This window comes from Ylistrum balloti, unplaced genomic scaffold, assembly GCF_031769215.1.
Source record: "Ylistrum balloti isolate Yb309-2 unplaced genomic scaffold, AGI_CSIRO_Ybal_v1 Utg369668, whole genome shotgun sequence".
Classification (NCBI taxonomy): Eukaryota; Metazoa; Mollusca; class Bivalvia; order Pectinida; family Pectinidae; genus Ylistrum; species Ylistrum balloti.
The window spans coordinates 1,877,292-1,890,185 of NW_026781915.1; the positions used below are offsets into that span (position 1 = coordinate 1,877,292).

General features: G+C 33.1%; 2 protein-coding genes across 2 annotated transcripts in view; one reads left to right on the plus strand and one right to left on the minus strand.

Annotated features, from left to right (window-relative positions):
• The first annotated feature begins 639 nt into the window (after nucleotides 1–639).
• On the plus strand, nucleotides 640–5,852 carry LOC132561793 (ERI1 exoribonuclease 3-like). Its single transcript, XM_060226496.1, has 7 exons — nucleotides 640–855; nucleotides 2,858–2,974; nucleotides 3,415–3,474; nucleotides 3,723–3,811; nucleotides 4,159–4,231; nucleotides 5,041–5,137; nucleotides 5,684–5,852. Exons 1-7 carry the CDS (start codon nucleotides 640–642, stop codon nucleotides 5,764–5,766), a joined length of 735 nt encoding a protein of 244 aa, XP_060082479.1. The 3' UTR covers nucleotides 5,767–5,852.
• Nucleotides 5,853–6,810: 958 nt separating this feature from the next.
• Nucleotides 6,811–12,894, minus strand: part of LOC132561330 (KICSTOR complex protein SZT2-like) — an 80,042-nt gene continuing 73,958 nt past the window's right edge. The window contains exons 55-62 of the mRNA XM_060226056.1: nucleotides 12,551–12,761; nucleotides 12,184–12,311; nucleotides 11,705–11,978; nucleotides 11,207–11,336; nucleotides 10,716–10,857; nucleotides 9,601–9,801; nucleotides 9,369–9,437; nucleotides 6,811–8,986 (exon numbers count right to left, since the gene is read on the minus strand). Of these exons, the coding sequence (XP_060082039.1) occupies nucleotides 8,843–8,986; nucleotides 9,369–9,437; nucleotides 9,601–9,801; nucleotides 10,716–10,857; nucleotides 11,207–11,336; nucleotides 11,705–11,978; nucleotides 12,184–12,311; nucleotides 12,551–12,761 (1,299 nt within the window). The 3' untranslated portion in view covers nucleotides 6,811–8,842. The remainder of the gene's footprint in view (nucleotides 8,987–9,368; nucleotides 9,438–9,600; nucleotides 9,802–10,715; nucleotides 10,858–11,206; nucleotides 11,337–11,704; nucleotides 11,979–12,183; nucleotides 12,312–12,550; nucleotides 12,762–12,894) is intronic.

The window sequence follows — 12,894 nt, forward strand, 5'->3', positions numbered from 1 at the left end:
AAATTGTGTACTTAATATTGTGACTCATTTGTCATATGAAGAGTTAATATTTGAACAAACAATTAAAACATAATGAAATAAGACCTTTATATCAAAATGGATTGAATGCAGTTGCAGACAAAGCACACATTTTTTTTTTATTTAATGATCTAGTAATATCAAACTCTTAAATAAAAGAAGCCTATTATAAACAAAACATCCATAATCATTTCACTTGTTTTCAATAATCTATGTAATATGATCAATAAATACAATTAAAAAACAGATCTGCAGTCTGAGATATCCTAAAGGTAATTAAGATTACTGCCATTCATAGTTTACATATCATTTCTATGTTGTTGGTTTCACATCTGTCGTTTCACAATCAGCGATTTGACATGGAATTTTTCGTCCGGATTGGATGTAATGTGGTCAAATCTTGTCAAAAGTATTTCTTATTTCAAGAAATAAAATCATACATACCATATAACCCCGTTCTATCCGACATAACTGTACAGAAATGGTAGTTATTCTCCTCAAACAGGATGGACGTCCATCAGGGATGATCTCATCTTATATTGATGCAGACAGCAAGGTCAAGGTAATTTTACAATCACATGACCTAAAACGGAAACGGAAGCGATCAAACTGAAAGTAGAAATGTGGTCTCGTTGCTGTATGTTTTTACGAACTCGTTTTGTTATTTCACAACAACGGGACATATGTGTGACCTCGCTCAAATCATCAACATTTTCAAGACCGAGAAAACATAAAATGGCCGGTGCAACAGGAAATCTTAAACCCCAACAATTTCAATATCTGCTTGTCTTGGACTTCGAAGCAACATGTGATGAGGACGTAAAGTTACGTCCACAGGTAAGATAGCAGGAAACAGTTAATTAGCATTACCCATGAAATTATAGGTCATTTTTGAGATATTCAGGTATATCAGATTGGTTATGAAAAATTTACCCTTGCATGTATATATACTTATAAACTACACAACATTTACATTAATAGTATAGAAATAACATTTGTGTAAATAATAATAATAATAATAATAATAAAACAATGATTTCTGACATGTGATTGCTACGGCTACCAACTCAAACAATTCTAAAAATGCAAAAACACTACTAATTCCAACCTAACACTACAACCATATGAAGAAATTTATTCCTGAACACCTGTCTTTAAATTTTAACATTGTCATGGTAACAAACTACTTACATTTCAGCAAAATCCAGCTTGGTATGGCATCACAACATGATTGTTTGGTTGATTGACAGGTTTACTGTCTCCATGACTCCTCCTGTGTCTGGGTATCATCTCACCAAGGAATGTCTGTGTTCAGGCGATATGTTCACAACATGACCACGTGTAAACACTAAAGAAATTTCACTTCTAAAACTAGTTTTTGGTGTGTAGACACAGATTTGAGACTATCCAAATAGTAATCTCCAACCACGGACTTGGAATAGATTTTCATTGTCTACTTTAACATGACAAGACAAATTTTAGCAAGGATTTAATTTCTGAACTTTAATTAAATCTTTTATAATGGGATAATCTAATGAACAAAAATTAATTAAATGTCACATTAGTTTATGACAAAGTAAATTATTCTTTTACAAAGATATGTTTACTGAAAATGCTGCCTACATAGATGTATGCAGTAGTAAATGTGCTATCATCGCATGCCATTAAGGCTCTAAGTACTCCATCAATTTTTGGAAGTTTCCCTTTTGTTAATGAATTTGATCTTTTGGAATTTTGTGATGTTTCATATCTAAGTAAATGCCTCTTGACGAAAAATTTGGAAAAGCTACGTTTAAAGTGATTTCGGCTATTTTCAGTCACAAATCTATACCCCTATCGGTGTATTAATAGGCGTGTTAACATAATAATGTGGTTTTCCCAAACCTGCTTATCTTAATCTATTTTTTTTAAAAAATGTTTTGCTGTCCCCTCTGGTGCCAGTCGTTCCATACCACAATGGTCCCTAACACTCATTTCATACAAAAGTTTAAGGTAGTTTTGGGCCACAAACAAAAGTTTGTATGTACCATTATTTTGATCCATATGTACCATTAAATCATTTTGTACCACACATGATATATATTTTGAAATTTTCTATTTGGACATATAACTGAATAAAATGGCTTTTTTTAAAAGAAATTATGAGTCCTTTTCAACTAAATTGCTGAAAACAATGGGTTCCGCATTGAAAAATTGAAGTAATTCAAGAAATTCTTGAGTCCAATCAAAATGACTGACAGGAATTGCATGTAGATTTATCACATTGAATCCTTATATTTGGCTGGAAAGTTCCTTCGATGAAGTCCTACAAAGTTTGTGTAAAGAAGAGATCATGACCTATATTCAAGGTCACAGGGGTCAAATTTGTTCAAACTGCTTTCTGATACGCAGAAGGCCTAGAATTGTGATATTTGGCTGGAAGATTATTTGTCTAAAGCCTGACAACATTTGCAGAAAGAATAGCCTTTGACCAAATTTCAAGTTCACAGGGGTCAATTTTGTGGAAGGTTTCTTGCATGAAGCCAAACAACGTATGCAAAAAGAAACAAACTTGACCTATTTTCAAAGGCACAGGGATCAATTTGTGAAGCTTGTCAACATTTGAAAAAAAGATATGACTTTGAACCATATTCATGATCAGAAGGGTCAAATTTGTTGAAACCTTCAAACAACTTCTCATTAACCAAGGCTTTTAATGTCAATGATGTGATTTTAATGTTGATGTATGATGAAAATCATTGAATGCCAGTTGAGTGATGCAGGCCCATTGAGCCTGATGTGAGAAATTTGTAGTTTGTCCATTAGTTTTATTTACATTTTGACACTCTATCTGTTTCAGGAGATAATAGAATTCCCAGTTGTGATGATAAATACAGAGACACTGGCTACAGAATCTATATTCCACCAATATGTACAGCCACAGGTCCACAATCGTCTTAGCCATTTTTGTACAAATGTAAGTATCAAGATTAAAAAGGGCACATTCACTTAGCTCAAAGACTTTTTAAAATAAATAATATAATAAAATCTGCTTTTATAATAAAGGATCATTTGATGGTTGGAGGCTAGAATCCTTGTTAAAAATATTCTCAGTTAAGTATTCATTGAAAAAAAACAAAATAGACAAGTTGACTTGAGATGGCCATCTTAATTTTTGGCAGCTTAAACTTGTTTACACAATTTACCAAACATAAAGGAGAGATATTCATTAAATTGTATATACCTGTATGTACCAATACATTCAATAGCACAGAAGGTGGTTTCTTTACAAATTTTTTCACCAATTTAAAGTGTAAAATTCCTCCCATGACTACGGCGACATGATGTGTGTCTGCAGGAAAACCTCTTGGTATATTGTTCATATACTTCTGACTGACAAATTCTTTTCTCAAACAGCTAACAGGGATCATTCAGGAGATGGTGGATGGACAAGATTACCTAGATGATGTATTAAATGTAAGCTTACATTGCTTCATAAGTACAAGCTTTCTGTTAGAAACATTTAAAAAAAAAACTTCTTTCAAGCATCTAAATATTCAATTTCAGCATACCTGGTAATGAAATGTTTTAGTTGCTTTGTGTTTTTGTTTTTCTGAAATGCCAATGATTTGATGAAGTTAAAACCTAGATGTAGAACAACACATGTTACCTGACCAATGCTGATCAATCCCATGATGTATTTTTTAAGTGTTTTTCTTTTCCAGAAATATGACAAATGGATGGCAGAGAAACTGTTGAGCAAGGGCCATACATTTGCATTTGTGACTTGTGGTGATTGGGATCTGAAGACAATGTAAGACTTGTTGTAACTTTAAAACAATCTTCATCTGAACACTCATTATGTATCATAATGCTTATATGTTCTTTCCCCAAGAAGGTCATTAACAGCATGACTATATAACTGTAAACAGCTACTCCTACATTCACATTTTTAGGTCACCTGAGACTAGGTTTCAGGATGACCTTTTGGATTCCCCTTTTGTCTGGCATCCTGCATTGTAAACTTTGAATATTTTCAACTTCTGAAAAACTCTTGAATGATTTCAATGAAATTTTATTCAGCTGTTGGTGGTGTTAGGGAGGAGATTAATATCATACGAAAGATATAGGATTTTATCACCGTTTTTGTTTAATTTTCAGGTTACCAAGTCAGTGTAAATACTTCAATTTTAGAAAGCCACAATACTTCAATCAATGGATCAATATAAAAAAGGTAACTGCTAGAATGTCATGTGTCGATACACCATGTTTTGATGCTAGAAATCATGTTAAAATAGTCATAGTCATGTTTCAAAGTTTAACGTTGTGTTTTTGTGTGTTATGTTGCCATAGTATTGAATAACATAAATTTAAATTATATATATTTGTTATAATTTTAGAATACATTAGTTAGTATTGAATGTTGTTTTTGTGTTTTGAATGTCATGTCATTGTGTTGAATTTCATTTCTGTGTCATGCTTTACTGTTGAATGTTATTTGTTTGTAATTAATGCCTTGATGGTTAATGTATGGTGTTGAATGTCATGTCTTCATTTTCTTGGTGGTTAATTTCATTTCTGGGTAGAATGTCATGTTTTGGTGGCTAATGTCATTTCTGTGTGTTAATGTCATGTTTTGGTGGAAAATGCCATTTCTGTGTGTTAATGTCATGTTTTTGTGGAAAATGTCATTCCTGTGTGTTAATGTCATGTTTTTGTGGAAAATGTCATTTCTGTGTGTGAATGTCATGTTTTTGTGGAAAATGTCATTTCTGTGTGTTAATGTCATGTTTTTGTGGAAAATGTCATTTCTGTGTGTGAATGTCATGTTTTTGTGGAAAATGTCATTTCTGTGTGTGAATGTCTTGTTTTGGTAATTATTGTCATTTCTGTGAGTGAATGTCATGTTATGGTAATTTGTCATTTCCAGTCTGTGAAATTTAGGCAGAAAAAATACTGTATCAAACATAATATAAAATTTAGATTTCAGTTTACTCTGTAAACACATAGATATTTTGATATCGTTATGTTTTGATTTTCCAGGAATATGCAGCAGTAACCAGTAAATACCCAAAGGGGATGATTGCTATGCTGGATGGTTTATCTTTAGATCTGGAAGGCCGCCATCACAGCGGAATAGGTAACCACACCCTTTTAAATATCACCTTCACTATCCCGTGATATAAAAAAAAAGTCACAAAAAATAGCTGTGATTAAACAGGGACATATAATTCTTCACTGGCCACTAGATGATTGTGGATCAGCTACAAGACTTCCTTTATAACCCTTAGTTACCTTTTAATTCATTATTACGTGATTTGCTTTTTGATTACCTTTTGCTTATGATAATGAAGCCTGGGTTATAAGGACATTGTAATATTGTAATCAATAACTTATGTTAAATGCAGTGTAGGTTAGATTTTATATGTTTACATTTGGTTAAGTCACTTATGCAAATTACTTTATTACACATATTTATGAAATCAATATGGAAACATTCTTGTTTGCTTGAGAATCTTAAACACTTTCTCATATTCTCTTTGGTGGAATGACTGTGGGAAGGTTGCTTAGCATTGGTGATAAGATACGACATCAACAAAATGTAATTCTTACAGCAGGATAATTTACCAGAAATTGCTAAGGAAGAGTAATGCAACAACTTACAGTTTTTAAAATTTCATTTCAGATGACAGCAAAAATATAGCTCGGGTTGCCGTTGAATTACTGAAGAAAGGACATGTGTTTAAAATCAACGGATATTTACAATAGTCAATCATTTTGTTTTCAAGTCACCAAATCATGTACTACATTCTTATTGACTTCATTTAAATGGTAATTTTATATAAAAATATGTATTAGTGTTATTTTCTTGCCATTTAGAATATCCGTTCTGGTACATAGTAACTTTGAAGTATTGCCTGCGGGTCTAGTGTAAATAGTGTTCTCATTAAATTCACCAGATTTGTGTTGGTTCTGATACATAGTAACTTTGCATTGCCTGCAGGTCTTTCAGTGTTGATAAGCAGGAATATGGACTGTTTCTCATTCATTACACAAGACTTATGTTGGTTCTGGTACATAGTAACTTTGAATTGCCTGTGGGTCTTCAGATTTAGTAAGTGGGAATATTGGCTTATTCTCAGTAACTAATAAATTGTAACTTGAATTGCTTATGGTTCTGTTGGTCTTCAGAGTTGGTAAGCAAGAATTTGGAGTGTTTCTCAATAGCTTCTCAACTCACCATCATGAATTTTTCAGAGGTTTTCTTATGCTTTGCCAAAATACATAATGTTTAATCAAAATCCTTTAAAAAAGGATGGAGCTGTAGTGATGACATTGAGTTGGGACAGGAAGATACAAGATGTGGTAATGGGACAGGTTCTTGTGAGAGGCATATGAAAAAGGCATGTTAAAAGGCAAAAATTAAATGCATGACAGAAACTAACACATTCAACATCTGCATTGCCCAAAATACTTTTTATCAGTATTTGTCAATAAAATCTTCGGGGGTTTGCCATTTTTTTTTATCGTAAAGTATTAACTCTGTTGAAATGAAAACAGGTCAAATGAAACTTGACAACAAATTTACGAAAGCATGCAAAAAAAACCCAACTTAATCTGGCAACAACATCTTCAATTTAACTTTCATCAGATAAAATATCAGCTGTCTATACACATGTATAAGTAATTAAATATTGTGTAAAATTCCTACATTTATAAAGACTTTCGTAATTTTTCCTACATTTCCTCATCCTTGTTATCTATTACACTATAATCCACAAAGATAGGTTTAAAAAGAAAGTCACAGGCATATTCTCAGCAAAAACATTTTTATTTGGGTTTAATGTTCCAACAAAAGTACACCTAATGGTGTTAGGGAGAATCATATTGACAGTAACAACATACATTGTTGCTGACAAAGTACAGAATTTTTATACATTAAGGTAGTTCATGATAACTTTCAAATGAAAGACATTGAATTATGAATTGCACTCGCACTTGACCTCATCCAACATACTCATACACCTGCACAAATATTCATATACACATTCAACCTCATAGTAACATCCAAACATGCACACCCACAAACATATACCTCTATTAAGGCCTCTATATTTTTTTTTCATTCTCTCATTTTTTTTCCAATCTCCCAAATATTTTTATTTCCACACATAAGCTGCACGCCAAACACACAGGAAAAAAAGTTGCAGCTTATAATCTTGAAAATATGGTACCTATAATTGCATCCTAATTAAAACATGCTGTTATATGCGACTTATCAGGCATATTAGCTGTTCATGTTTCAGAATTATTTATAATGGTCAAGAGCTCATGTTTTCTGTAAAGGAATGTCAAAACATGACCACTTCATCTCGAACACTTAGACACTTGACTTACAATTCATTTTCTTGTGCATTATTAAGTCAACATTAAGTCAAAACTAAAAAAAAAAATTTGATTTTCAAATCTTTCATTTCAATATATCGGGTAATTTAAGACAAGTGAATCTCAAATTATTTTCAACAAAACCTAAAAACTTTCAATGTGTTTTTTTTCACATTCTACATGTTAAGTTTTTAGTTATTAATAATAACTTTCCTTTAAATTAGTTTAATGCATCATTCAATTTCTGATAATTTGAAATCTTTAACAAACAATATTTTTATGACTTAGAGGTAAGGTCTATGGTAACATTATTGCTATTTATGTAAACTTGTGGTATCTATCCCAAATCATCACCATGTTTAATGTTACACATCATATAAACTATTAAAAACATTGAATTAAAAGGGATAGGTTGATTTTAATAATATTGCATTCCAACAGAAAACAATATTGGAGAACCAACACTCTTAAAGTCTCGGATTGCGGTTAGGTTCCTGGATGGATATCACAGGGTATTCAGTAGAGATCCTTAGAATATGGAAACATAAAACAGTAAATAAAGGATTCTTGGATGTTGAGAAACCTTGATTTATTGTTTAATATTGCATTCACAATTTAATCTCAAGAATGGTACAATGTCAACAAACTCAAGATGGATTACACAAGATCAAAAGAAACTGTTTTTGTTAAACATGATCAAATGAACTAACAAGGTATTGAATATATATATAATGCAACTGATTTGCCAAGAATTACATCATGGTTCAAGTAATAATCAAAACTGTCCCATATCATGATCAATTTTAAAGAATCTCATACAATTTTAAACAGCTTTTTACTTTAATGACCTTCAACCAGAACCACCATAAATAGAATGGATACTATTGTCACCTGTAGGAAGTCTCACAAAATGATAACAATATCATACCCATGTTGAATGACTGTTTCCTATGCACATGGAGATCCCAAGTACAATGTTGAAGACACAAATTTATTCAACTTTACTCAAGTCATATTAGTGAACATACCATAGATTCTATAGTTTCTATTTTTACATTAAAATGAAATAAAAAGACAAATTCACAAAAATTACACAATGTCATGGCCTTTACATCAAGCTTGGTACAAGATGTCTCTTAAACCAAGGTCTAACTGTAAAAGGTGATAGGCAACATTTCTTCAGTGCCTCAAAAACTCGAAAGTTTAATTCAGAAATCTTTTGATTGCACAAATCTGGTTGTCCCAAATGCCTTCCAATAAATGACTAGAGAGAGATTTAACGACATGAATTCTGAGTGTATCTTTATGGTGCTACATGTATGGCGTTATAGCTGTTCAAAGCATCAAGCATGTGTCTATGTCATGTATAATTAATCTAAACTGTCTATTTTAAATGTATGACGTTGATTTGTTTATCTGTTTTTGATGTCCTGTGATGTCACTTTGTAATACTGTCATGTCACACCATGGACGCCCAGAGGTGGTAGCAACAAACGTTGACAAAGTCTTCAACATGTGAGTGCATGCCCAGTACACTGAGGTTAGGATTTTCAGGACTATGCTCCTGGTCTGTGATGGACTCTCGGAATATTGCACATAGGTCCTGCAAACAAACACAAGTGTCTCTATATGTAACCCCTGTTAACATACAATGACACAAAATTCAATACACAGTTCACTGAGTCTTTCAAATCACAAATCTTTTATCAAGACCAGCCCAATCATGGATTCTATTATTCTTATGAAAATTGTCTACCCACAACTTTTTTTCAATGCGCTTTTTTTCAATGTCTTAAGCTGAAAAACATTCCTGCCATTTCCCGGGGTGGTTACTGTGTTTAAATTTTTAGAAAAATGTGAAATGTCTTGAATTATCTGTAAGAATAATCACAGCAACTACAAGAGATTATGTTTATTTCATCTGCTTTTAGTTTTTCTAGCTCCCTGGACACTTAATACAGTGACTATGGTATATGACTACTCACTGTCCTTTTCTCAGTGTTGTCCAGCATCAGCATCATAAACATGTCTAAGTAGTTAGGATTAAGGATAAGCTGCAAAATAAAATAAAAAATAGTGACAGGAAACAAATTAGAAATGAATCAAAACTAATTCCCTTCAAAAGTAATGAATCTTGAATATATAGTTATATACAAAATGACATTTCAAAGTAGAAAGCAACATTCTGAAAATGAATTGTAAAAAGTAATTTCTTACGATGTACTGTGTTTGTCCATCATGGCTGAAAAAACAGCGATGTGTTTCAGGATAGTGTGTCTGTAAGACTCGGAACAAGCCTTTGTACCACATAAAGTTCATACTCTCCAACTGCATAAGCATTGGGTCCAGCTCACCCAGTGGTGTCTTAACCACCTTGGCTAACAGCTCTAGGAACTCGTCAAAAGACAACTTCTGATACTGAAAAGTATATATATGTAACAGGCCATTAATACAAAATTTGATCTTTATATTGCTATTTATTTTATATAAATTTTTGTCATAAGTAATGAGTATATAGGTTATATCTTCATGACTGTCTTTACATGTGAGTTTGTATTTTTAAAATCACACAATCTTCATATCAACAAGATAGGATTTTTAGTTTAGTATTGTGTGCTTTCTTCACTGTAAAAACCTTTGACAAACATAATACACACATCCATGTGTTTATCATAACAAGGGTAATATACCATTCATTAATGCCATTTAAATGATACACAATACATCATTAGATATATATGTGCACAAAGTTGGCTGGCTCTAGACCCAGGATCAAAACTTCATCGACCAGGAAACAAAAACTTCACAAAAAATTCATTTAATACAAATGTACTACATGTTTATTAGGTTCCTCTTTCAGAGTTACAATTATTCTAAAACACAACAAAGTAGGGGGCATCATTACAAGTTATGGCATGAACGAGAATAACATAAAGGGCAATAACTCTTTGAGTAAAAGAGGCAAGTAGCACTACAGAAGTGTAGAAGTTGAGAATACTGGTCATCTAATTAGTCTTAGCTGATAGTAGTTTCTCTTTAGTCAAGTGGCAGAATGTCCAACAAGAGAACGAAGGGTCACTTTTTCATTATTTTTTTTATTAACAGTAGTATTTAACATTCTTGTGTCATGATGAGAACCATGTGTATATATAGGATGGACAGCAGCTCAAAAACTAATAGTTCTGACAAGAAAACCAGGGCAATAACTCGGTAAATAAGCACATAAGCACATGATGCTTCCCTTCAAGAAAGTATATAGAGATTGATGACTACAGGAGAAAAAATGGCACAGTTGTAATTCTGATATCCAAATTTCGATCCATCCTACTTACCACATCTCGACTCTCCTCTGTTTCACTACGTTTTTTACGTCTCCCATCCTCCTCAGATTGTTCCCCTACCAACATGCGCTGCCATAATAAATCTTTACGGCACTTTTCTGTGGAAACTTCTACCATACTCTCGATTTTCTCTCTGAAAAGTAAACATCACCATGTAATTACGCTTGTACATTAAATTTGGTTATATATAAATATGAAATATTTACTTTATTTATTTTACAACAATTGCAAAACAAGTAATTTTAACTTATACTAATCACTCTTGTTGGCCCAGATGTAAGCGCGCGAGGGGTCTTATTATGGGAGGAAACCAGAGTACCCAGGGAAAACCCATTTGGCTGGGCAGGTGACCCGTTACCTTTTCACGTAAATTTCGGAAATCTAACCGCGAACGGCTTGGTGAAAGGCGAGTGCGTTACCACTGCATTACCCGATATATTGTATTATAAATCACACAGAGTTAAGTCAACAAAGGTAGATACCTTGCGAGTTGTGCCTCCTCCATCAACAAGTTGTACCCTGGTGTGTTGTGGACATCGGAGGTGCGGGAGGTCCTCACAGTTTCCTGTCTTACCCCAATATGCTGCTTCACAGGGACAGGCTTACTACGATCTGACCAAGGATACACATTCACATTTTATCATCCTTCTAAATCAGTGACACATAAGATATGATGCCTGGGATGCTAACGATTTTATCATTGATTTTTTTTATATGATCTTCAAAACAATTTTTTTCTTTAAAATTCAATATTACCATAGCTGTAAGAGAAAAACAACTTAATTCAGAATGAAAAGACAGCATAAAACTAATGAGGACAGTTCATAGAAATAATTAAATCAAAAGTTTATTGACCAAATATAGAAAAGTAAGAATTGAATATTTTACATGCAGGAAATGCTTTAAGAAGAGTACCCTAGAACATGACCCAGGATATTGTAGACATCTAGTAATTATATAGTCTAGTATATAGGACCCACCTCTTAATTCCTCCAGAAAAACACCTTTAGTTCCCTCCTTATTATCTATGGTGGCCTTGGGGAAAAGTTCCCTACAGCTAGTCATCACTACAAAGTAGTGTAACTTCAGTAAAGTCCGCTCCGACTCATTCTGAAAGTTCACTTGCTGGGAGTCATGGGTTATTACAAGTCCCACGTTATAATCATCCAATTTCTGTTTACGTTTATGGTCTTCATTTTTTCGTAGTTTGTGGCAGACTAATGCATATTCATTGCTTCTGACAAAGTGGTATTCCTGTAAGAAGAAAACTAGCATGAAACACTGATAGGTCACATTCTAAAACACAAAGGTAGATTTACTTAAAGATGAACTCATCTAAAAAAAATAGATAACAGTCAAACTTCAGAGTGAATCTAAATCTGTTAGATATGTGAGCAAAAATGAAACTGTTATTACAAATATAATATATTGTGACACAAAGTCATTGGTTAATACTTACACTGTCAATGTCCGCATCCACATTTGGTACCATGGCAATGACCTTCATCTGGTGCAGTTTTACATGTTGAAGCATGAACTCATACAGCTGTGATCCAGGACAAGTCAAGGGACCCACCGTCATTGTGTCTATATTATAATCATTTAAGCTTTTACATTAAACATGTCACTCATTCACTGATCATTTTTACAGGTTGTAAGAAATATGAAATGTGTACTCGATCTTATATATATTTCAACTGTGGAAATATTATATTAAATAAATCATTGAAGAATTCCAAGGAATTTAACACAACTGGACATTTTATAAAATAGATTTCACTAATATATGAAGTGAAATAAAAAAAATGCACAGTTAGTAGAATTACCCTCATGAAGAAAGTTCCTGGAGAAGTTTGGTGGGTACGGATAGACCTGCATGAAGTCAGACAGGAAGCCAGTAAGGTGGTAGCTCTGTTTAAACACCTGTTGACGACTTATGTGAGAGTGGATACATCGCAGGTGGAAGTCGTGGGCAAAGGAATGCACATGGATCAGATCCTTACACTTCTCACATTCCTCAACAAACAGCAGCTTCAACTAAACAGACCATACAAGAGGTTAAAGTTTAGAGATCACTTATAGAAAGACACATCTAAGAAATTAAGGTTTGGTGACTTGTCCAATCACATTGCAGTATGGTAATTATGTGAAGAATCTACTCAACCTCCAA

Excerpts from the sequence above, each read along its gene's own strand:
- LOC132561793 (XM_060226496.1), top strand. The coding sequence starts at position 640 with ATGTGGTCTCGTTGCTGTATGTTTTTACGAACTCGTTTTGTTATTTCA. Across the intron at positions 3,475-3,722 it reads ACCTAGATGATGTATTAAAT|AAATATGACAAATGGATGGC; the intron begins GTAAGCTTACAT and ends TTTCTTTTCCAG. Across the intron at positions 4,232-5,040 it reads AATGGATCAATATAAAAAAG|GAATATGCAGCAGTAACCAG; the intron begins GTAACTGCTAGA and ends TTGATTTTCCAG.